The 25,290-nt window shown below is 44.1% G+C and overlaps 1 protein-coding gene across 1 annotated transcript in view; it reads left to right on the top strand.

Annotated features, from left to right (window-relative positions):
• Nucleotides 1-25,290, top strand: part of SNTB1 (syntrophin beta 1) — a 225,649-nt gene that overhangs the window by 185,128 nt on the left and 15,231 nt on the right. The window contains exon 4 of the mRNA XM_029923369.1: nt 5,851-5,990. Within this exon, the coding sequence (XP_029779229.1) occupies nt 5,851-5,990 (140 nt within the window). The remainder of the gene's footprint in view (nt 1-5,850; nt 5,991-25,290) is intronic.

The following is a 25,290-nucleotide window of genomic DNA, read 5'->3' as shown; positions in this document are numbered from 1 at the left end:
ATAGAATTCCAGAGCCAGTTTCAGAATCTGGCAGGAGGGAGCAAATTTGAAATTAGGGCCTGTGGGTACTGGAAATGTCGACATATAAAAATGGTACCCTTACTAAAGGTCCCGCAGTCAAACCATATTTCTCTTCCCTTGTTTTCATTCAGCTCGCTCTAACACTTTTCATCATCATCTTGACATCTATCAAACAGGATGGATCACTTGGGCTGCTCCCCCATTTTGAGCCACCCTTGAATTCGCCACGTGATCCAGGTGCCAAAGAATTTGGGCGTTGAGTGAGGAAAGAGAAGCGAGTCCAGGGGAACTAAGGCTCCCCAGAGCCCTATTTCTGAACTTGCCTTCTGTTCCTCTTTCCCGTTCTGTGCCTCGTCTTCCTTTCCATCCTGCTCTACATCCAGGTGTGAGTGTCCCGCCAGGTTCCTGATTGCTGGGTCCTGGAGTTGTTTCCGGGGCCAGCTAGAAGAAGCCTGCAGGTTGTGACGTGGTACCGTGTTCCCCGTGTTCCCGTGGCCACATTGAAACTTGTTCCTCTCCTTTTAGTAAAGTGAAAGGGATCTTTATCTGCCTCTCTGAGAGTTGGTGCAGAGGATTAATTATCTAATGTTTGTAAAGCATTTGGAAGTTGATGACTGCTAATTATTATTACCCTAGTATCTTGTCCTTTGTTCTAAATTCCCAGCAATCTGAAGTGAACAGACTTAAATTAAAAAGTTGCCAAGATAGCCATGATCTCCAAAACAAAAGTTGTGCTTGACCTTCTTCCTCCGTGAACTTGATTTATTCTATTAGTCACTCGCTTAGCAAGGTAGCTGGAAGCAAGAGTGTGTGTGAGGTGTAGATGTGGCTAGTGTAACATTTTCAATATCTGCCGTATGGGAAGTGCTTTATATACAGTCTCTCATTTAATCCTTATAAAATATGCATAGGAGGCCATTATCGGCATGTTACACATCAGTGAACAAACACTTACAGCAGTTAGGGAATCTCTCAGCTAAGAAGTGGCAAAGCCAGATTTTAAAGACATTGCCCCTTGACTCCAAAGCCTCGAAGCTCTCTTGCCACCTCTGTACCCAAGTGAGGGGTAGAAAATGAGCATGTTGGGAAGAATGAGTTGGCATAAGCAGAGAAAAAGAGATCTATACTATGTTTTTTGCCCTCTGAACAGAGTCCATGGAACAAGGGAAATGTATAAAGCAGGGGTCCTAGTAACTAAAGAGATCCTAGCCTCATAGCAGGGAATTCTGAACTAAACGGATGATCTGATTGTCAAGTTGGAGGGGCTGTTAGCAGTAACTTTGTCTTCGCCCATTCTCCCACCAGGGAGGACGTTAGACCCATGAAGGTGAGTAAGACTTGCCCAAGTTTACTTAGATCATTTGTTTGATATTCATTTATTCTTAGATGTGGTAATTAGAATGTCTAATATTTCCTTTTAATCAAAGTAGAGTGGACATATAATATTACTTTCAGTTGTAGAACATAGTGATTCAACAATTATATACCTTACGAAATGATCACCATGGTAAGTGTAGTTACCATGAGTCACCATACAAAGTTATTACCATATTATTGACTATATTCCCTGTGATGTACTTTTCATCCCTGTGACTTGTTTATCACTGTAACTTTTTCCCTTTTACTCCCCTTGGTCTATTTCACCCATCCTCCCATCTGCCTCTTATCTGACAACCACCAGCTTGTATTTGAATCTGTTTCTGTTTTTCAGTGTGTTTTGTTATAGTAGATTCCACTTATCAGTGAAATCTTATGTTATTTGTCTTTCTCTGTCTCACTGATTTCACTTAGCATATTATGCTCTTCGGGTCCATCCATGTTGTCACAAATGACAAGATCTCATTCTTTTTTATGACAAAGTAATATTCCATTGTGTATTAACACCACATCTTCTTTATCCATTAATCTGGCAATGGACACTTAGGTTGTTTCCATATCTTGACTTGTAAATAATACCGCAGTAAACATTTGAGTGCATGTATTTTTTAGAATTAGAATAGCTAATATTTTTAAATATGAGCTATTCTGATTTTATTTTTAAATGCTTACTGTATGCCAGACACTTTTCTAAGCACTCTAGATGTATTAATTAATTTCATCATTACAACTTTTCCTAAGCAACATTATTAGTCTTTCTTGTGGAAATCTCTGTAAAAAAGGCACTGAAAGGCCTTGGTAAAACTGTCTCTTTGAAAATAATCTTCAGATTCTAGATATTTTAGAGGAAACAAGGCCAGCAGTTTTCAGTCTGCATCCCAGCGGTTGCGAGGAACCTCCCCCAGAGGTGTGGGTGATTGGAGCATAAAGACATAAAGTCTCAGCCAGGCTGTAACCCCATCCAGAACCCTGTTGTGTTCCATGACTTGTGATGTGAGATGATCAGAGAGTCCAGTGAGTTTTAAAAGTTTGAAAGCTTCTAATCTCAGTGACTTAGACCTGTCTCAAACAGAGGATTCCGTGACTCTCCTTCCCTCGGGTGTTTTGGGTTGAGATAGAATTGACATGTAACATTGCATAAGTTTAAGATATACATGTTGATTTCATCCATTTATTTCTACTTCTCTCAGTTGCTAGCAGACACTTTTTTCCCACTCTCTCAAAATCTTCTTGCCATTTTATCAGCCTTTTCTCTCATGCTTTGCAGAAGTGACCATAGGGACAGGATTCAGTTCACCAGAGATGTGCCTCGGAGTAATTTCAGAATTATGTGTGTTTCCATTTCTCCCCCTTTGCCTTCTTCATGAGAAATATGATCGGTTCTTGAGAAACTGAGTGCCGCGGCATCTGGTGGCAGGAAGCTGGGATTGAGGTGGAAGTTGTCACATCTGTTTTTGGAACCACGTTTTAATAAAATGTAGACACATCCCAGAACTGTTGCGTTAATGCTGGAGAATCTTGGGTGCCAGGAAATTTGGGTTTGTGATGGAAGTTGTCACTTAACAACAGCAAGAAAAACTGCAGCCCGAAGAAAAGCATTCTTGAAAGGCTTTGCAGTGTAAAGCTCACGTGGCATAAAGTACGGTTTTAGGAACCTGTTTTCAACATACCATCTTTCTCCTTGCAAGTTGGTTGGTTGTCCTCATGGGCAGATTTCTAGCTTCAAGCATTCACATAGTGTTAAAATGAAAGCTCTGCACAGAGAAACAGTGGGAAATGTCCACTCTGAATATTCTTACGGCACAGTTAACAAATCTACAAAGCACTCTTTAATAAGCCACAAAATGTTTTAGGGTTTCAGAATTACTCATACTTATATATACCATTTGACATGTGGGTGAGTTTGTGACTCCACCATTAGAAAGTTCTGGATTTTACTGTTGGCATTCACTAGTAAGGTTTATTTTTGCAAACTTAATATTATTCTTGAAGAATGATGCTTAGTTGTATTCACATTTAAATGGTTCCAGTAAAAGTTAATGGAACAGATCTGACTAGGTAAGGAAGATAGGCACTTTAGAGAGGATCATTTGTAGCTTTTCCAGTCCAATTTAATGAACTGGAAAAGTAATTTGCTAAGTTTAATGTAGAGGCTGGAAAAAATTTATTCCAAACCTCCCAAACACTTTATGCTTTGAGACTATAGCTTGGTCACCTTGCAGGATCTAATACCTTGTTTTCTATAACAGTTCATTTTGCTCTCTTAAAGATGCCATTGTTCTGTTGGGAAAATCAATAGGCTAAACCTGGTTTCTTTTTATATGTATGAAATGCACAATGGGAGAAAAATGTCAGGTAGTCATTCACATTCTAGTATAAATAGTTTTATGGCGGGGGGGTTCTTCCTTCTAGAAAGGGAGGTTTTATTTGGAGTTATTGTAAAGGGTACATGATCATTGTATAATGAATTCTTCCTGGGACAACTCTGGAATGGATGAGAAGAGAATGAACTGAAATTGTTAACACAGAAGATATCCTTTGCTTACCTTATACTTTTTTCCAAGGAAAGTCAGTACTTTGTTATATTGCTGCCTTTCTAATACCTTTTTGACAAATTTAGAATTCAGTGAGTCTGCTACAAGTTTCCCACCTTAAATTTCACTGGAGGGTCTTAACCATCTGCCAGATATTTTGCTAAGCACATTATGTACACTGTGTCATTTATTTTAATTTTTTTTAAGTAGGCTCCTAGCCCAACTTGGGCTTAAGAGTTGCATACTCTACTGACTGAGCCAGCGAGGTGCACCCCGGTGCACGGTCTCACTTAATCTCCTCTATAGCATTATGAGGTATATGCTACTTAACAGGCTCTAACTGATGCTTACTGTGCACTGTGATAAGCATTTTGGACATTTTAACCCAATCTTCACAGTAATCCTCTGGTAGAGGTACTGTTATTTCCCCATTTTACAGATACGGAAACTGAGATACAAAGAGATTAGCTGACTTGCCCAAAATCCCACAGCTGGTGAATTGAGGAGTTGTGATTTATGTTCAGGCATTCTAGCTCCAGAGAAAACACTCTCAACCACTGATCTGTGCAATTTTATCAGTGAGGAAATAGAAGCATAGAGAATAATAACTCGCCCAAAGTTCCATGAGCAATGAATAATGGAGCACGTTCTCAGGCTCAAGCAGCCCATAAAAGTGCATATTCTACAAAGCTCACCCCTCCCACAATCCTGCCCATCTTCTCTACTGTGGTCATTCAGTCTTAAAGCCACTCCAGTACAGTGTCACTGCGTCACTTATGAAAAGGTAACCATAAGAACAGAAAGGGAAGGAGTGAGCTGTATCACTTATTTAGCTTACTGCCTCATTTAACTTCGAATAGATCTTGGATCATGGTTTATTATGAAAGAGTTGAATCTTCACTGAATTACCAGTATCAAAGACAACCTTAACCTCCTCTAGAGCAGTGATTCTTAATCTTTAATGAGCATATGAGTCACCAGAAGACGTCCTTAAGCTGCAGATTTGGACTCTGTTGGTCTAGGATGGGCCTGGGACTCTGCATTTCTCGCAGGCTCCCGTGTCACGCTGATGCTCCTGGAACATGGTCCATGCTTTGAGCACCATGGCTAGCACATCTAGTTTTTCCAAACTGAGCATCAAGATGTAGCTCAGGACCCAGCGTTCACATCGGAAGGGGGGAATTTTCACAGATGAAAGAACACATACAGAATTGGGGATGATCCACATCAACACATCAGAATTTGGGCAGAGAGGGGTGGCTCATGAGATAAGACCTGAGCTATGTGACCCTTAGGATTGGAAGGGACCTTAAGGGTCACCTAGTCCAAACATTCAACTGATGTATGAGTCCTCTCTTATCCCTGCCAGGTCATTTAAGCCCTCAAGTTAAGGAACTTTCTGTGCTGAGTAGAACTAAGAGAATTTTAAGATGGTGCCCGAATCACAGAAACAGTCAAAGCAAAAGGCTGTGATGTCTCTTACCTCTCCGGACAGACATTTGCCTCCATCATACATTTTCGGAGCCTTTGGACATTTCTTCAAAAGCTTTCAAACCTCACCATATTGTAATAAAAACAGTACTCTACCAGAGAGCCATCCGGGAGTGCTTATCCCCCCGGCGTCTGCATCCCCGCTGAAATACTGATTTCCATGCTGCCTGGGGCAGGTGAGGAATGAGAGAGAAGCCTGACACTGGGCCGCCCCTCGGCCGTCCTGACAATACACACCAGGGCCCCTGAGGAATCACATAAGGATCAGGAGTCCTGCGTCCGGGAATGGTTTCTTCTCATTTGGATTTCACAATGTCAACTAAGGACTCCTCTTGGCGGGTCTTCTGACTGGGGAGATGCCAGCTTCTCCTTTCCAGTCACTCTTGCTTCCCGCTGTTGTTTGACGGTGCCCTGCTTTCTATTTCAGGTGCCCGGGGAGAGCGAGAAACCGTGGAAGCCAGCCCTGGTCGTACTGACCGAGAAGGACCTTTTAATCTACGACAGCATGCCACGGAGGAAGGAAGCCTGGGGCAGCCCCGTTCACACGTACCCCCTTCTGGCCACCAGGTAACCATGACCTTGTCTTTGAGTCTGATGTTATTTGCAGCTTGGAGCTTTTCTAGTCCATTGCAGTGATGCCAATGCCTTGTATTCCTGCTTCCTGTTGCATAAGGAGCTGAGGGCTCCTCCAGAATAGAGCCGCCCGTCTTTATCCGGGTGGATTGTTTATCGTTCATGCCAAACCTGGGGCAACACAGAGACAGAGAACAAACTGCTGTGTCCATCATGAAGGGACAGGGGCATCTGTGAGAAGGTCCCAGCCTAGTCACCTTCCTGGGTCTCCACCCCGTTCTTTCTGAGATGAACTGAGCGCTTGTGTTTACAATCTTGAAGTTCAGGGAGAATCCTCCAGCAAGTGTCTTTGCTTGGTGGCACAGAGATTTCCGTGGGATGTCCTATTGTGCTTTTTAAGTTTGCTCAGCACGACAGAGCCCAGAGCGAGTTCCTCCCAGTCATGTAGGTGCTTTCTCTGCAAGGGGGCTGCCGGCTGTGTGTCTGTCTCTTCCGACCTTCCATGCAGAGAGAGAGGGAGACACAGAATCTGAAGCAGGCTCCAGGCTATGAGCTGTCAGCACAGAGCCCGACGTGGGGCTCCAACCCACGAACCACTAGATCATGACCTGAGCCTACATCAGACACTTAACCGACTTAGCCACCTAAGCTCCCTAATGTGACATTTTTTAAAGTTTATTTATTTTTTTTATAGCTCGCCGTGTAAGAATGGTTTTTACATTTTTAAATGGCTTTTTAAAAGCAAAAGAACAAACATATCTTATGACATGTGAAAATTATGTAAAATTCAAATTTCTGAGTCCATAAATACAGTGATACTGGAACACACAAAAAAATAAAAAAAAATAAAGTTTATTTATTTCTTTTGCGGGGGGTCATGTGCAAAGGAGGAGCAGAGAGAGAGGGAGAGAGAATCCCAGTCAGGCACTGTCAGTGCAGAGGCCAACACAGGGCTTGATCTCATAAACCGTGATATATGACCTCAGGTGAAAGTAAGAGAGGGCATTTAACTGACTGCACCACCCAGGCGCCCCTGTTCATGTGACATACTCTCTTAATGCATCACGTGCTTATCCCCTTTTTGAAAGTCTGTATCCTGAGCACAAAAGCGCGTCAAACCTGAGTCTTGCCTTCAAGTCGTTGACAGCTCCCAGACCTGGCTTCCGTCACCAGCTCTTTCTGTATGTGTTTTGTGATAATGGACACAGTCTTCCTTACTCTTCTACTTCTCTTTCTTTACCTAGAAGGTAGGTGTGCTAACATAATGTGTATGGCCTCCCTGGCATAGTGCCTGCATATATTGGGCTGTCAAATGTCTGCTGAATGAATTATTGAACAACGTGGGACTTTTGGTCCAACTGACAGAGAGCATAGTAGACAGGTTTTAGGAGCAGCAGTCCTGAGCAAGAGCAGAAACAAGATGGTTCTCCATTCTGAAGGGACTGAGGTGCCAAACGAGTCATAGCCCAGGCTCAGGTGCAGGGAAGAGAAGGAAACCCAGGAGCAGAAAGGAGGGGACACAATGACATTGGTGAATGGGGCTGAAACTCCTTCAAAGCCCTTTTCCTTCCACAGATGGTGATTATGGAGAATAGCAGAGGGGGCCTGAAGAAGGTGATTATTGGCCCCAGAGGTGAATAGAGGAGGCCTTCAGGGACCAGGGACCAAGCCTAGATCACTTAGATATTAATAAATAAAATAAAACAGTAATTTAACTTTTTAGTATCCTAAGCGTCAAAATCTTTGGCAGGATAGCTATTAAAGTACTCTTGATAAAGCCTCGATAATCAGAATCCAAACATCTTAAAATGTTCCCATTCCTGTGGAGATTCACGCTGTATCTTGGGATCCATTTACATTTCCTTTCCACAGTTTATAGCCTCAGACCTCACCCATGGGCACTGACATTCAGATTCTGAGACATTCTCACAACTGGTGTCGAAGAAAGATTAGACCATAGCCCCTGAATTCCAGGTACTAAGAAGAGAAGTTGGATTCATCCTCTTAGAATGGTTTTCAGGAACGGGACGCCTGGGTGGCTCATCGAATTAGGCGTCTGACTCTTGATTTCAGCTCAGGCATGACCTCATAGTTTGGGGGATCCAGCCCTGCAACAGGCTCTGTGCTGGCAGTGGTGAGCCTGCTTGAAACTCTCTCTCTCTGCCCCTCCCCTCCCATCTGTCAAAATAAATAAACTTTAAAAAATAATGATTTTCGGGAACAAAATTTTAAGTAAAATTTCTAGATAACTCTCAGGCAAATTGGAAATAAAACTTGCCCTAATTCATAGCTTTCTCCTCATAGTTCCAAAGCATTCTGACTAATGAAGGGTGCCTTTTTTTTATTATTTATTTTTTTAAGATTTTTTAATGTTTATTATTTCTGAGAGAGAGAGAGACAGGGCATGAGTCGGGGAGGGGTAGAGAGAGAGGGAGACACAGAATCTGAAGCAGACTTCAGGCTCCGAGCTGTCAGCACAGAGCCTGAAGCAGGACTCGAACTCACGGACTGTGAGCCAAAGTCGGATGCTCTGCTGACTGAGCCACCCTGGTGCCCCTGGAAGCTGCTTGTTTATTCATGCATGCATTCAGGATTTCAAAAATTCAGTTCCTCAGTCACACTAGTACCTTTCAGGAACTCAGCAGTTGTGGCCGGTGGCTACTATTTTGAACAGCACAGATCAACATTTCCCTCATGGTAGAAAGTGGTGTTGCACAGCACCGCACTAGAGCATAGATGACCAGCTCAGAATTCGCCCCCCTTCAGGCGAATGACTGGATTGGCACGCTCCGCAGTAGTGTGTCAAAAGCGCAGGCTGCCCCTTAGCATCCATCGCCGTGTCGCAGGCTTGTCACGGGGCCTGCACAAGCTGGCCCCCAGCAGCTCAGGGGGACTGGTGCATGGGCACGGGAACTGGCATCTGGGTGGCTTTGGGTGGGTCACCAGAAATACCCACTACAGGCTCACAAGCCACGTCTGGATTGTGAGCAAAGGACATGAGTAGCCTCATGGAAATGGAAACCTCTTCAGTGCAAACTGTGCTCATTTAGAACAGAAGATGCAGCATAAAAACCTCAGCACCCACCACCTAAGCATAAAAGAGCTGCAGTGTCCATACTTGACCTCCCAGTTAACTGTCTCTTTCCCAAATTACCCAGCCTCCCTACTGAACGGCTGAAGAAAACTGTGTTCTTGCATGGGCGTATCATCCCTGGGAGCAATGATCAAACTAGGCAGGAATCCTGACCTGATCTCCAGCTGGTAGCCTGTTGGGCAGAGGGTGTCGACGATGTTAAGGCGGCCCTGGCTGTTCATTCTTGTTTCCTCCCCTCAAGCGGGAGTTTCTGGCTTAGTTTTCCTCCTGCTAGAGGAGTGCTTCGCCCAGGCTAGTCACGGTCACCTCCCTGTCTGAGAGTCCTCTCCTCGGTTAAAAGCGTCTGTTAAATGCTGCTGTCTCTCCAAAGCCTGGCAGATCCTGTGGCTCGTGTGGCCGCTGCCATGGTTTGCACGCGTTGGATATGATCATCTTCCCTCCACAAGCCTGTGGATGCACCTAGAGAAGGACTTTTGGAAAGCAGACAAAGAAACGAGGAAAACAATCCCTCCCTCCCCCCCGAATCATGTGATCACACCGGCCGGATGCGGGCCTCGGGTGGCTCCGGGCTATGGGGCAAGGTGTACCGCGCTGAGATAGAAACCGGTCTGTCCTTGCGGACAAAGCTGGCTCTTGGGGACGGGACGCTGGGCTGACAGAGAAATCACTGCCAGAAGTGGTAGAAGCCAAAGGGAAACTCTGGAAGCTTCCATTGCAGAAGTTACCTGAGTACTTCCATTGGCTGCTTCCCAAGCCACATATTTAAGCTCCTAAGTGACTTGTTTACTTCCTAAGTGACTTGTTTACTTCCTATTTATTCTATGCAGTCCCATATGACAGTGTGTTCTTTTTTTAAAGACTTTTTTTAATGCTTATTTTTGAGAGAGAGAGAGAGAGAGAGAGAGAGAGAGAGAGAGAAAGAGAGAGAGAGAGAGAGAGAGAGAGAGACAGACAGAATCCGAAGCAGGCTCCAGGCTCTGAGCTGTCAGCATAGAGCCAGATGTGGGGCTCGAACTCACAGACCACTAGATCATGACCTGAGCCGAAGTTGGATGTTTGACTGAACCACAGTGTGTCCTTTATTTATTAGCATTGGGCAGCCTCTCTAGTAGCATTATTTATCTCTCAGTGCAGTTTTATGAAGAAGGAGACTCCTATCTTTTTACAACCTATTGTTAAGGTATGATTTATAAACAGTATGTATGCAAATCTTAAATATACACTTCAATTAATTTTTATTTATGAATACAGAGGTGCAATGCCTAAGATTTTATTATAGGATGTCTACTAATTAGTCTTGTTTTTTTTTTCTAACGAGTCACCTTGAGTGACATTATCAAGAAGGCCATGGTAGCACTATTTGCAAATAGACCCAGGCAGTAACCGACCAATGGCTGACCTTTGTGGAAGGAGCAGAGATCAAGGCCAGTTGCTTTACATGGATTCTATCCAGTTTTGCAAAACTTCCAACTTAAGAATCACCTGACTGTTTAGAGGTGATTCTTAACAGAGGCCGGTCCTGAGGATCCTGCCCCGGAGATTCTGGCTCCGTAAGCTAAGTTCTGGAGTCAGGAGTATGTGTTTTCAACAAGCATCAGGCATATGTGGTCCTCAGGGTGACCACATTAAACCCCCACAACCCTATAAGGGTTAGGTTATTCCCATTTCACAGATAGGTAAACGAAGAAACTAAGAGGTTAAGGCGCTCACCCTCAGTCATACCGCTAGTATGAGGGACACCCGAGATTCTGATTCTCTGGGTACCTTATTAACCACCGTTCTCTGCAGACTCCCCAAAAGAGCATGTTCCTACTCCCCGGAGTTTTAGTTTTAGAATGTGCTCTGAATGTGCCAAATCTTTCCTTAGCTCTCCTGACCACTTAATCATGCAGCAGGTAGCCACCCGGATCACACAACAGAGTGAGGACAGGACTGTGGATGCCATCAGAGGCCTAGAGTTTCTTTCTATCCATGGCTTAGCCCGGGGCTTCTCAAGATGGGGTCCCAGACCAGCAGCGTGAGCACCACCTGGGAACTTAGACATCCGGGCTCTCCACCCCACTCTAGACCAATGGAGTCAGGCACAGGAGGTGGGGCCCCCAGCCCATCTTTGAGTCACCCAGCCCCCCAGGTGTTTCTGACACAGGCTACAGTTGGAGAATGTCTGGTTTGGAAGACTGTGCTCTTCTGCCTCTCATACTCCCAGGGTTCATGGTCAGAGGGAAACGTCACGGCAGGGATGTGTGTCTTTCTTCCCTGTGGTTTTTCAGAAGCCTTATGTTGCCTTATTCACTGCTGGTGAATTAGTTCAAAAGCTGTCCTGGATCTAATGCTCACACGGTCATCAGAAGCTCCCAAAATGTACCGGACAGCTACCCTGCTTCACTGAACATAGACTTCTAGGCATTTCCACTGATACTTTGCACTCTACCTTAGCTTTAATTTAGTGACCGCATCGTGTTCCATGGCATGGATGCCCCGGGGGCATTCCCTGAGGCAGGTCTGGGACACGGATTCTGGAAACTTATAGTATAGCACGACTCCAAATCCCAGCTACCTACCAGCTTTGGAAACTTGGGCAAATGTTGTGATCTCTTATTGCCTCTTGCCCCACCTCTGTAATGTGGATAATACCTGTTCCTACCTGATAAGGGGACATGGTAAGTGCTAAATAAATTCAGTTATTATTACTCTTATTTACCTTTTCTCTAATTTGGGGTTTAATAGTATATTGACCCACAACTTCAGGGATGCCTGTGTGGCTCAGCTGGTTAAGCATCAACTCTTGATTTCTGCTCAGGTCATGGTCTCACAGTTCATGAGATCGAGCCCTGCCTCGGGCTCTGCTCAGGGAGAATGGAAACTGCTTAGCATTCTTTGTCTGTCTGTCTGCCTCTCTCTCCAAAATAAATAAATAAACTTAAAAAAAAAACTTCATCATTATAGCACTATCTAAGAAATCCACAAGTCATCACTATAGCACTATCTAAGAAATTTTTACAGGGGTGCCTGGGTGGCTCAGTCGGTTGAGCATCTGACTTCAGCTCAGGTCAAGATCTCATGGTTTGTGGGTTCGAGTCCCGTGTCAGGGTCTGTGCTGACAGCTCAGAGCCTGGAGCCTGTCTTGGGATTCTGTGTTTCCCTCTCTCTCTGTATCTCCCCCATTCTCTCTGTCTCAGTAATAAACAAACATCAAAAAATTTAAAAAAAAAGAAATTTTTACAAACCCATTGTGTTAGTAAAAATATAAAAATAAAAATAAAGCAAACAGAAAGCCTGAAAAACCGTCTTCTTAAAAAATAAAAACAACAGATGTGCCTGGGTGACTCACTCAGTTGTGCGTCCGACTTTTGCTCAGGTCCTGATCTTGCACTCTGTGAGTTTGAGCCCCAAACCAGGCTCTGTGCTGACAGCTTGGAGCCTAGAACCTGCTTCCATTCTGTGTGTGTGTGTCTCTCTCTGCCCCTCCCCTGTTCATGCTCTGTCTTTGCCCTTCTCTCTCAAAAATAAGTAAACATTAAAAAATTTTTTTAAATAAAAACAACAACTTTTGTTGGATTTGACAGCTTGGGTTCATACTCCGGGTTTGCCCAGTCAGGCCCAGCTTACAGGCTCTGTGATGTTGAGCAAGTCGTGTCAGCTCTCGGATCCTGTTTCTTCCTCTGAAAACTCGGATCCTAATGTCTGCTGCAGAGTGATTATGAAAATGGAGGTATGACAGTGTCCATCAGCTGGGGTAGCCACAACAAAACCCCACTGCCTGGATAACAGATAATTACTTCCTCACAGTTCCAGAGGCTGGAAGTCAAAGACACAGTGTCAGTGTGGGTGGTTTCTGGTGAGAGCCCTCTGTCTCGTCTGTAGGTGGCTGCCATCTTGCTATATGCTCACAGGACTTCTTTGCGCGTCTGTGGAGGAGAGAGAACGCTGGAGCATTCTGGTACCCAAACCACCAGAGCAGGGCCACAGCCTTATGACCTCATTAACCTTAAAGTCCGCCTCGATGGCCCTATCTCTACCTATAGATACACTGAGGGTTCCGTCTTCAACATATGGACAGAGCGGGTGAGGGTGGGGAAGAGTCCATCTTTAGCCACAACGGCACAGCCTTATTTACCAGAACATCCGGCCCACAGCAGGTCTGGGCAGCTGCCCGCAGCCCTCCTCGCACCTCAGCCCTGCTTGGCAGCCCTGTTCAGAATGTCAGAGACCATCTTTTCCCTTGCACAAGGACTGACTGGGGCCAGAGCCAGTAGGAAGCAGGATTCTTCTAAAATCGAGTTACTTCCTCAGACAGTTCATAGTTGATTTGTTGATTTGTTTAGGGTTGGGTGTGGGTTTTTTTGGTTGATTTTTTTTCTTTCCTTCTTTATTTATTTTTATTTTTTTGGAATCCCAGGCACATCTAATTTATTTTTTTCTGGAAGATGAAAAATTGATTGTGTTTCATAGCAGTGGCACCAGAAATGCTCACAACATGTTGGTGTTGACCGCCATGCAGAGAAGTTTAGGAGCCATTGCCTCTCCCGCTGACAAACGTCGATGGCACCCATGTGCGTCTGTGGTGCAGTTTATAGCAGCGTGCTCAGGAAGTTTTCAAACACGTTGTAATGTTAGCTGTTCTCATCCCTCAGCTTTTATGAGTCCCTGGGAAAACATTTTTTTTCTTTGGCTTAGCCAAAGCCTATTTTATGTCGCTGAACATGAAGGGGAAAAAAAGGTACTCTTGCCCATATGGAGGACGTATGTTGGGTTTTTTCCTTTTTTTGTCACTGCCGTCATCCTTGGCAAGTGTGATAGGCCTCCAGAGAGTGAGTATTAAGGTGGCAGTATTTCTGAAATTCTAAAGGAGATTTAACCCAGAAATTCTGCACGTCTAGTCGCAGTGGTTGGTGAAAGATTGGGAAGCGCAGAGATTGCAAAAGGAGTGAGGCACAGAGTCCCCTGTGGGCCCAAGAGAAGGGGTGGAGGAGCTGGGGACGAGGAGCTGATGGATTGCACTTCGCTCCTCTGACACCACTTGGGAGCCAAAGGCACGGGCCCTTCTATTAAACCTGTTGGGTCGTCCTTGGTGCCTAAGGAACTAACCTGTTTTCTCAGTGCTAAAAGGAGTTGCTGCCTCAGGCCCGCCTCAGGAACTTTAGAAATGCTTTCCACTGGGGAAGTTTGGCCGATCACATTTGTCAAACATTCACCTACAGTCGGCTTGTGGCTTTCACACTACGCGTGGGAGGCCTCTTCACTCTGAGGGAATGTGGGCGTGTGCCGTGGGCATTCCCCTAGGGCAGCGTAAGAGGATCTACACCCCACGGGTCCACACTCCATCAGCCTGAGAAGTGTGGAGTTGGCCTCCACACCCATTCATCCTGTTTGTGTGAACCATACCTAGTGTTCACACTAACAGCCAGTCTCCTTCCTGCCCTCCTTTTGTGAATCCAGGAGCTTCTCGAAGCTGGACGGGAGATGAGCTTAGTGAGGAGGTCCAAGGACTTTGGAATCAGACAAACCAGGAGTTGATCCCAAGACCTCTACTTGCCATGTGATCTCAGACAAAATACCAATCTTTCTGAATCCAAGCCTCATCACCGTGAAGGGCAGTAGTATCTTCTGCTTCATTCAGTTATTGATGGGATCCATTAGGGCATTAAATACAAGTGTTTAACATATGACTGAGACATAATACGTGACTGACCATTGTTAGCAATTGCTAATATTGGAAAAATTAATTGAAAGTAATTTATGAATAACTGATAAGTAAGTAGACACATTTGGTCCCACATGTAATACTGCATTTATCAGGGACTCGTAGTGTCTTAGATCAAAGTTGTTGGGTTATAAGGACTGGGCTAAGGGTGTGTTGCTTTAGTTTGTAAGGAGGGGGCATGTGAGATGGAAACGGGGAGAGGGGAGCCCCTCAACTCACACCAGAAATCTAGTTCTGTGTGTGTGTGTGAGGAAGAGAGAGAGAGAGAGAGAGAGAGAGAGAGAGAGAGAGAGAGAGAGAGAGAGAAAAGGAGCAGAGAAGGAGCAGAGAGGAAGAAAGAGAATCCCAAGCATGAGCAGGCTCCACGACCTAAGATCTCACGACCTGAGAGCATGACCTGAGCCCAAATCAAGAGCTGGACCCTTAACTGACTGAGACACCAAGGTGCCCCTGAAAGCTAGTTCCAAATGATACTTGTTACAACACTGCAGGAAGGTGGCTTATTTTGATGGCTTCTTCCTTGAGCAAGAATGTCCAGTTCAGTTTAAGAAATGTTTCACAGCCTCCTGTTAGTGGCTAGCATTGTACCAAGAGCTGATGGTTGGGGAATTAAAAAAAAAAAAGAAAGAAAAGAAAAGAAAAATGTGAGGGATAAAAGCCAAGTGTTATAAACCTAATTTTTCGGGTTATTCACTCATGGTTTCATTTCCTCAGTAAAATAGGAAAGATTTTAATTGTCATTACATTCCATGGAGAAGTTCTTGAAGATCTTTTTAGTATACATATTCTACACACGTTGTGATATATGTTGAACTTATTAAAACACAGATGGGATAAGGGAATGTGGAAGAGATAACCAGAAAACTCAAAGAATATATTTAAAAATTAAAGTTCTAAGGTTACTAAGCATTAAAACAAAAAAGAGTATGAACTTGAAAGGAAGACTTTGTAAGACACTGGACTATCATATTTGAGAATATTCACCAGACTGTGTAAGCCGTGTTCATCTCTAGAGATGGCAAGTGTGTGGGGGTGAATTAAATCTGTGGGTGACCTGAAGAGTTCATTATTCTGTCTCTTTTTTAAAAAAAATATAATTTATTGTCAAGTTGGCTAACATACAGTGTATATAGTTGCTCTTGGTTTTGGGGGTAGATTCCCATGATTCATCACTGGATGAACATACAACACCCAGTGCTCATCCCAACAAGCACCCTCCTCGATGCCCATCACGCATTTTCTCCTCTCTGCCCGTCTGCTCCCATCCACCCTCAGTCGGTTCTCTGTATTTAAGAGTCTCGTGGTTTGCCTCCCTCTCTTTCATTTCCTTTCTAACTACAGTTGACACGCTGGAGTGTGGCCCCTTTTCCTGGTGTAGTGGAAGGAGTATAGACTTTATAGTCATGTGGTTTCGAATTCTGGACACTCGCCTGGCCAGCAGCCCCTTTAGCACCCAGAACCATGGATTCCTTGTTGGTAAAGGGGAGCTAGTGACACCACTTTCCAGCGGCATCGCGGAGACCCAGTGAGATAGTGCATCAGTGCGACGGGTCACATCAGGCGTCGCCTTTCCTCCCTCCCCGTTGCCACTCGCAGCTGGCCGTGAGCTCATGAGACCATGACATTCTAGGTCCGTGTCTCTGCAAATCCAGCTGGATTCATACCACTAAAACCCAAAAATCGGCTCTTTTGCTGCTCATTCTCCTATATCACATTGGTCTCTGCTTACAGTCAGCCTCCCTCAGTGGTGTCTTTTCGAGAGAGGGGACCGTGCCTGACCTTTCCGCACCATATGCAGATGCAAGTTTAGGAGGGAGGGAGGAGGCAGTTGTTGGCTCTTCTTGGCTGAGGGGCCGCCTCGGTTCCTGAGCAGCCTCTCCGCCCCTACAGTCCGGGCTTCTTAGTGACTTTTCCCCTCACTTCTTTCCTTCCCAGCCTGCTGGCTGCTGGGCTCCATTAGGGGGACCAGTGAGTGGAAGTAATCAAGTGCACCAGAACCAGTTAAAGGATCTGAATAGTTGTCTTTCTTTTTCTTTCTTTCTTTCTTTTTCTTTCTTTCTTTCTTTCTTTCTTTCTTTCTTTCTTTCTTTCTTCTTTCTTTCTTTCTTCTTTCTTTCTTCTTTCTTTCTTTCTTTCTTTCTTCTTTCTTTCTTCTTTCTTTCTTTCTTTCTTTCTTTCTTTCTTTCTTCTCTTTCTTTCTTTCTTCTTTCTTTCTTTCTTTCTTTCTTTCTTTCTTTCTTTCTTTCTTTCTTTCTTTCTTCTTTTCTTTTTCTCACGGCTTGCATTGTGGCATATGCTGAGAGATGCTAATTACAGCAATTAAGCAAGAATGTAATATTGCTTAGCAACCCAGTTACCTAATATGTAATTTTACTAATTTGGCTGAATCTGTGTGCTGTAACTGTTTTTGTTTTAATTAAGGATATTAATAATAATGTTTTTGTGTGGAGCATTTTATGCAACATTCTCTAACACCTATATCCGGAATGAAATTAGTGCATAAACATCCTTTGTGAGACAGGTTTTTTTGTTTTTGTTTTTCTCAAAATCAAGCAGGCAAAGGGATCTCAGGATCCAGAAGCTCTGTGCAGCCTAGTCCCTCACATTTTGCCCTGCCTTCTGTGGAAATGAGGGATTTCTACTACCAAGTTCCCCCAAATATTGAACAAAGAATTTGACTTGCACGTGGGCTTACCCACAGCCACACTGAGCCTTGCGGGACCCACCTTGTGAGTCACTTTGGACAGCGAAGTCATTTAAAAACATATCACCCTTGGGGCGCCTGGGTGGCTCAGTTGGTTGAGCGTCCAACTTTGGCTCAGGTCATGATCTCATAGTTTGTGGGTTTGAGCCCCACCTTGGGCTCAGACGTGGTCAGCTCAGAGCCCGCTCTGGATCCTCTGTCATGCTGTCTCTCTGCTTCTTCTTCTTCTTCTTCTTCTTCTCTCTCTCTCTCTCTCTCTCTCTCTCTCTCTTTTTCTCTCTCAAAAATAAATAAACATTAAAAAATAAAAACATTTCACCCTTTCTTTTTTTCTGGGTTAGAGACCCATTTATACATAATTCTTTAACTTTATGTACACTGGATCCCTGTGAGCCATGAATGTGAAAGACTTATTTCTTTGATAAAATGGTACCTGCCACTCTCAGACCAGAAAAGGTTAACTCTGACTCCCAAAACAACCAAGTCCCTGCTAAAAACACCAGTTGCTAGAGATGGCTTCGAAGGAAGAAACAGAACATGGATGTTAGGCTAATCCAGAGAATATATCATCCCAATTACCTTTCAAGATCACTTTTTTCCAGGATTGAATTAATCTGGAAATGAGCGTTTAGCAGATGTAAACCCAGGTTCTTTGGATCTAGCATTAGCTACAGTACGTGTGGCTGGGAGTAGGAGGGCGGGAGAGAAATCGCAGTACCTCATGACAGTCATTAATCACAGGCTTCTCAGAAAATAATCCTCCTTGTATTCTAGCTGTTCATTCAGTATTTCATTTACCAAGTATTTACTGAGTATTCGTCATGTGCCTGGAATCGTCCTAGGTTGTACGCATACAGCTGGGAACAATCAAATAAGAAGTCCCACCCTGATTCATGTAATGATAATAGTGACTATTCCTATGTATTCTGTTCCAGGCACTGTTCCATGCAGCATTCATATAACTCATTTCATCCTTAGCAACAATACAATGAGGTAGGCATATTGCTACCCCCGGTTTGCATTTGAGGAATCTATGGCGTCAGGGGTGTGGGTGACTTGCCAAGGTCCCACGGTCAGCAAAGAGCCAAGCTGGGGTATCTGACTCTCTTCTCTGTCCCCTCAGAGGGACAGGGCTTCGCTCTCCAGGCCCACTCACGTTACATGGGCCTTTTGTTTGTTCACATACTCATCCTTCCAGATAATAGGAAATGTGGCGTCTTTGCCGGAATTTGTGGAGTTTGCTTCCAACCATGGGAATGTGTATTTGACTTCTGTAACCAGAGAACAAGGCATGACCTTGGGTTTCTCACACGTTTTCAGCTAAAACTCAGAAATTGGGTGTGAATTACAGCTTGAAAGCCTGTCCCAGGATGCCTGTATTTTTTCCTGACTGGCTAAGAAAGTTCTCTTCTCTTGGGAGACAGCATTTCCTTGGTTGCTGTAGTTTAGTCCCTGCCACAGATAAGAGACAGATGGTCATATTTTTAAGGATACACAAAGAGCTTAAAATGTAAAATAATTGAAATATAAATAATAGCTATTTCAGAGTCCCCCTCGAGACTGCATATCAGAAAATATCTTTGGGAAGAATCTTGGGAGGAATGTAAAGAGGCTGTTCTGCTAGAATAGGACAAACTCTGCTCTGGGGCACCTGGGGGGCTCAATCGGCTAGGCGTCCAACTTTGGCTCAGGTCATGACCTCATGGTTCATGGGTTCAAGCCTTGCATCAGGCTCTGTGCTGACAGCTCAAAGTCTAGAGCCTGCTTTGGATTCTGAGTCTCCCTCTCTCTCTCCCCCTCCCACACTGTGTTCTGTCTCTCTCTGTCTCTCAAAAATAAATTTTAAAACATTAAAAAAAAAAAGAATAGGACAAACTCCGGCAGACACATTCCATTCCTTAAGCCCTACCTTTCTAAACGTGCACATGATGACTTTTAAAAATCTTAATGTCCAGCTGACATTTACTTGCCACTTAGTGTCCAGAATCTGACTGCCTAATGGGTTCCTAAGTGCGATTTGCAAGTGAAAAGCCCATAAGGGGAACTTTTCACTGCCCCACGTTTCATAGCATTTCAGAATAGGTCAGGGGTGTGTGTGTGTGTGTGTGCATGCACATGCATGTGCACGTGCTTTCCTTTTCAAGATTGAACTCACATTTTTTAAACATTTTGGAAAACTTGTATTCATGCAGTTATTCAGCCAACATGTATTGAATACCATGCTCAGGTAGAATGCTAGACACCAAGGAACCAATGAGAGATGCCACAAGGCTCCTGCCCTGAAGAGCGTCAGGATCTAGCAAGGGAGATGAGCTGGTGGTGTGTAGGGGCTCAGAGGAGAGATGCCTACCTCCAGAAGACCATACCGTCCTTGGTCTGGAGCTCCAGAAGATTTCTGTGCTGTCCACAGCAAGTTTGCTCCCCCCGCTACATATTTTTACCCTGGAGGAATCAACTTTGACACATGAGCACCAAACCTTACTGAGTGGTGTCCAAGGACCCCTGCTGGCTACCATGTAGGCTGTCCCAGTCTTACTGTCTCAGTCTTGCTGTCTCACCCTGCATCCCTGGGAGCAAATCATCTGCTCCAAATGTGGCTCTTCCTGTAGAGACCAAAGTTCAGGAATGCTTTGATCCAACTATAGACTCTCAGAGTCTCTCTGCTGTCTCCAGGAAGTCCCTGGCCAGCCTATGCTTGAGCACTTTCACAGACCTCATGGACACGTATGCCTGCCCCTTCCCGCCTCCAGTCCTCACACGTCTTCTCTTTTCCAGACAGAATATCTCCAAATGATGTTCTTTCTGAAGTAGTTTTGGGTACTTGGCTGTTCTGATCATTGTCTTGAGCATGAGGATACTTGCCTGGAACTGTATTTCATTATCACTGCTTTCCTTCATAATTCTGTTTACTTTATAATTTATACACATTGTTCAGAATAACGGTCCATAGGTTTCTTTACACTGCCAAAGGGATTCATGGCACAGATTACGAAGCCCTTTCCTAAAGCTGGGTGCCTAGGACTGAATGCTGTTTTGGGCCTGGTCTGACCAGAACAGAGCAACACAGGGCCAGCACCTGCTCTCATTCCATTAACTGAGTTTAAATTCACATTAGTGCTGTTGGTAGCTCTGAGTCAACGTACGTCCAGTGGTGCTCCCACATCAAGCCTCTCCCATTCTAATTGTGGTGGTGTTTGTTTGGGGCTCACACTGCAGTGCTTAGCAGTCTTATGTCTTGATTCTTTATTTCGTCTTCTTACCAGTGTTGGGTCATCTGCTGATTTGAGGTGCACGCCCTCTGCAACTTCATATGAATCACTGATAAAAGTGTTTAACAGGACAGACCGAGGCCATAGCTCTACCTCCATTCCTAGTTAAATCAACTAATGATATCTATGGCCACTTAACAAAGTACTCTTTCCACTGATAAGCTTTGTACCCACCACTTATTCCTTTGAAGTCCAAATGAATATTAAGGGAAACTCTGTCAATACATTTTTTTCTGAATATTCACTTCGTCTATTACTTCTCTAGTAATCTGGTTTCTGGATAAAACAGTTGATGTAAGGAAGCCACAAGGGCCTTTATGAACTCCTATTAACTATTTTCCAAAGTAAAAAAAAAAAAAGAAAAAAGATTACTTTTAAAAATCTATTACTGCAGTGCCTGGGTGGCTCTGTCAGCTGAAGGTCTGACTCTTGATCTCATGGATCATGAGGTCGAATGTCGCGTCATGCTCTGCACTGAGCATACGGAGCCTGCTTGGGATTCTCTGTCTCTCTCTCTCTGCCCCTCCCCCACCCACTCACTCTCATTCTCTCTTTCTCAAAATAAAGAAACATTATTTTAAAAATCCATTACTGAATTTTGCCTGGGAACAGGGCCAAAGAATCTACTTTATTCCATGTTTAGAAAACCAGGATATAATTTTCACTTTTCCAGAACAGTCTGACTTGTTCCCTCTGATTTCCCAAAGGTCCCCTCAGAGTTTCACTTATGAAACATCCAAGCCCTTCTGGTATGTTGGTGTGTAATCTTCCCCGGAAGGGCTGGAGGTCATTTAAAACATTCCAAATGCCGCTCCCTTCTTGGCTTCCACTGCACCTTACTCAGGCTCACAGTGCAAAAACATTCTTTTCATAAAGCAGCAAAGCAGGATTTCACAAGTTACATTTTCCTCCAGCCGCCCATCAACAGCACTGTTCGCCTGGAGATACGGAGCTGCCTCTTCCTTGCCTTTGTACACCGTAGACATCTAAAGATACACCTCGTGTTGTATTCGCCATCGTTAGGAAAACTTCCCTCATGTGAACCCTCGATTGCCCATCTCAAGGTTTCTTTTGAAAAGTGGTTTGACTCCAAGTGAAAACATCCTATCCTTTGAAGTGGACATGGCCCTCTTGGGTCCTGGTGCTACTTAATTTAGAACCCAGGTATTGGGGGGGGGGGCGCCTGGGTTAACCAGTCGGTTAAGCATCAGACTCTTAATCTCAGCTCAGGTCATGATCTCATGGTTCATAGGATTGAGTCCCACACTGGACTCCATGCTGACAGCACAGAGCCTGCTTGGGATTCTCTCTTCCTCTCTCTCTGACTCCTTCAGAGTAAATAAATAAACTTTAAAAAAAGAACACAGGTATCAGGTTCTTAAGATCTTAAGGACCTTAGGCACTATTGCTTTAACTTATGTTGATCTGAGGTACTTGTAAGCCCTCTGAGACGCTCAGTGAATGATCGGATGGTACGTTACCCAGTAGTTTATATCCAATAGTATTTTATTGGTTGGAGTTGGAAATATACACATTCACCTCAAGAGGAAGGTTTCACAGAACATTTTTAAATGTCATCATTGTACTATTTTCCTCTATCTCTTCCTTGTAACTGCCACTCCTATCACGGCGGCAGCCCACATAACAAAAAAGAGGTAAGAGAAAGGATCTTGGTCTTGCCTTGTCTCATTTTTGCAATGCCATGATTTATAAATCAACCAAGTCTCTGCTCCGACTTCTCAAGATGGAGTAGTGGTGCATGTCCACATCTCTAGGTATTGTCTCCCACTGACTACTGTTGACAACCAAAAGCGATTAGTTGGGGATGAGATAAAGAACAAGGAAATCTATTGTTTCCACCATCTTGATGAGGATAAAATGATAAATATGTTGATAAATGTAGGGATTCTTTGTTCTTGTGCCAGAATCCACTGCTGCTTTCCTTATGATGGGACAGCTTTCTCTCGAGGTTCAGTTCCACCCTCTGAAGAAAGATCTTCTTAATAATCAGGCTGCCCAAAGAGGAGGAATAATTCTCCATCCATCCACTTGACTCTGGCTCATCACTTCCACTTGTCATCTGCCAGAGGCTGGTTCTGACTTTCTTCCATCTTCCGGGAGTGAGCCTCCAAGAACTGGGGCAGAGCCTAGAGTGAACTTCATCTCCTCAAACCTTGGGCCACATCTGTTCTACTCACACCATGCCTAGCCTTGGGTCTGCATAGAGTAGGTGTATTTATGAGTTGACTATGACTGCCATAACAAAATCCTACAAAGCAGGTGGCATAAGCAACAGAAATTTATTTTCTAGTAGTTTTGAAGGCTAGAAGTCCAAGATCAGTGTGTCATCAGGGTTGGTTTCTGGTGAGGGTTTTCTTCCTGGCTTATAGACAGCTGGCTTCTTGCTCTGTCCCCACTTGGCCCTTCGTGTGTGTGTGTGTGTGTGTGTGTAGGGAGAGAGATCTCTGGCATCTCTTTTCTTAATAAGAGCACCCTCCTTTGGTTAAGGGTTCACACTTATATTCTTACTTAACCTCCATAGGCCCTATTTCTGAATACAGTCACATGGGCAAGGGTTTCCATGTAGGAATTTTAGGGGACACAGTTCAGTCCGTAACAGTGCAGTCCTCCATATATGTTTGTAGGATGTATCACTTGGCAAATGGCGAAATCTTTATTGATCGATTGAATGAAGGAATTTAGTGACTTTTTTGGTGGTCATTTGGAAGCAGAGAAGAGACTTGAACACAGCAGGAAGCTCCTCTAAGGCCCCTCAGAGCATCCCTGAATCAAAAAGGATCCTGTAACTTCAACTGGCAGGTCTCAGGGTCTCTCCTGTCTCATTTGCCAGAGGCCAGTTGGCTCGTGAGGGATTAATGAGGCCACAGGTGTAGGTTTCACCCCACGTGGCTCAGTTACCTTCATGCTGAGAAAGGCTCTTCCACAGCAGGTGGTAAGTCCAAGCAGGGAGGCGTGGGCAGTTTAGAATAACCCAGACATAGGGACGTGTAGGGCCACAGAGAGGAGCGCATCCAGTGTTCCAACACTGAATTGACACTAATGTTTTACAAACAACAACCAAAACACTTATGTTATTCTGAATCAGAATGTATGTATTTTTCAATGGAATACAAGTTCTGGTCCTAAAACCTAAAGTGGAAGTTCTGACTTCATTCCAGCCTCATAACCTAAAGTGAATCTTTCAGTTATATGCTTTCTGTTGCTTAGTGAAGAATTTAAGATTTAAAAAAAAAAACATAAGAAGAAATAAAATCACCCATAAAATAACTCAACATTTTAATGGGTTTATTTTCAGGCTTTTCTCTTACATAACTGAATTGAGTATCTAGACACTTTCAGTAGATCCATACACATTTCCCCACATTTGCTATCCGTGTTTGTAAAATAATTTTCAAGGTCTGTGTAATACTCTACTGAGAGGGGTGTCGCCAAGTGCATCGTGTGGATTCCAGGGGTGAAGTTCGCTGGATTTCAATCTGGAAAATATTTTTGTTACCAGTATCCACGTGAGGTAGCGAAAAAGAAATTTGTTTTATCTGATTGTTTACACGCGGCTCTGCACATTTTCATTAATCAATATCGGTGTACTCAAAGGAATACATTATTCAGCATGTCTGCTATTTTTCAGATAGCAAATCAACCTGTTCTTTAATATAGCTATGAGATAATTCATGCTTGATTAGTGGAAAAATCATTCTCTCCTCTTCCCTTTTCTTTTCAATGAATGAAATTTGGCGAGGAGATGAATAACAAATACAGAAGTGGTGCTCCTTCTTAACCTGCCAAGTTTCCCCATCAAGGACGCCCCGTGCCTAGTGCTGGTCAGCCAGATACAGGCCTTTCTCACACCTTGTTATGCTCGCTTAGTAATTTCATTCTCTATACCTAGGCCTACCAAGTGCAAGTTTTCCAACAAATTGAATTCCAGTTATTATTGGCCTCAATTTTATAGTCGCTCTGGAGAAAAATTAATATTGGTAGGAAATTCACAAAAAAGGTGACAATCTCCATGAGGGTGGTACATCTTCTCCCTTCATTTGCTCCTCTGTGTTACATTTATGCTGGCCTGATCGTGACAGAGCTGAGGCCCCTCGGCGGACATTTAGGGTATAGATAATAAGAACATGCCCAGCTAGGGAAGGCATAAGGGAATTTTTTTAAATAGTTTATTATCAAATTGGTTTCCGTATAACACCCAGTGCTTCTCCCCACAAGTGCCCCCCACCATGACCATCACCCTCTCCCTCCCCCTCCCCCTTCAGTCCATGGTTCATTTTCAGTATTCAGTAGTCTCCCTTGATCTGTGTTCCTCACTTTCCCCGCTCTTTTCCCCTTCCTCTCCCCATGGTCCCCTGCCAGGTCTCCCCTGTTAGACCTATGAATGCAAACATATGGTATCTATCCTTCTCTGCCTGACTTACTTCACTTAACATGACACCCTCGAGGTCCATCCACTTTGCTACAAATGGCCAAATTTCATTCTTCCTCATTGCCATATAGTA

This window comes from Suricata suricatta, chromosome 15 (assembly GCF_006229205.1).
Source record: "Suricata suricatta isolate VVHF042 chromosome 15, meerkat_22Aug2017_6uvM2_HiC, whole genome shotgun sequence".
Taxonomy (NCBI): domain Eukaryota; kingdom Metazoa; phylum Chordata; class Mammalia; order Carnivora; family Herpestidae; genus Suricata; species Suricata suricatta.
Note: the sequence above shows the minus strand (reverse complement) of the source record. Positions and strands in the feature narration are given on the sequence as shown.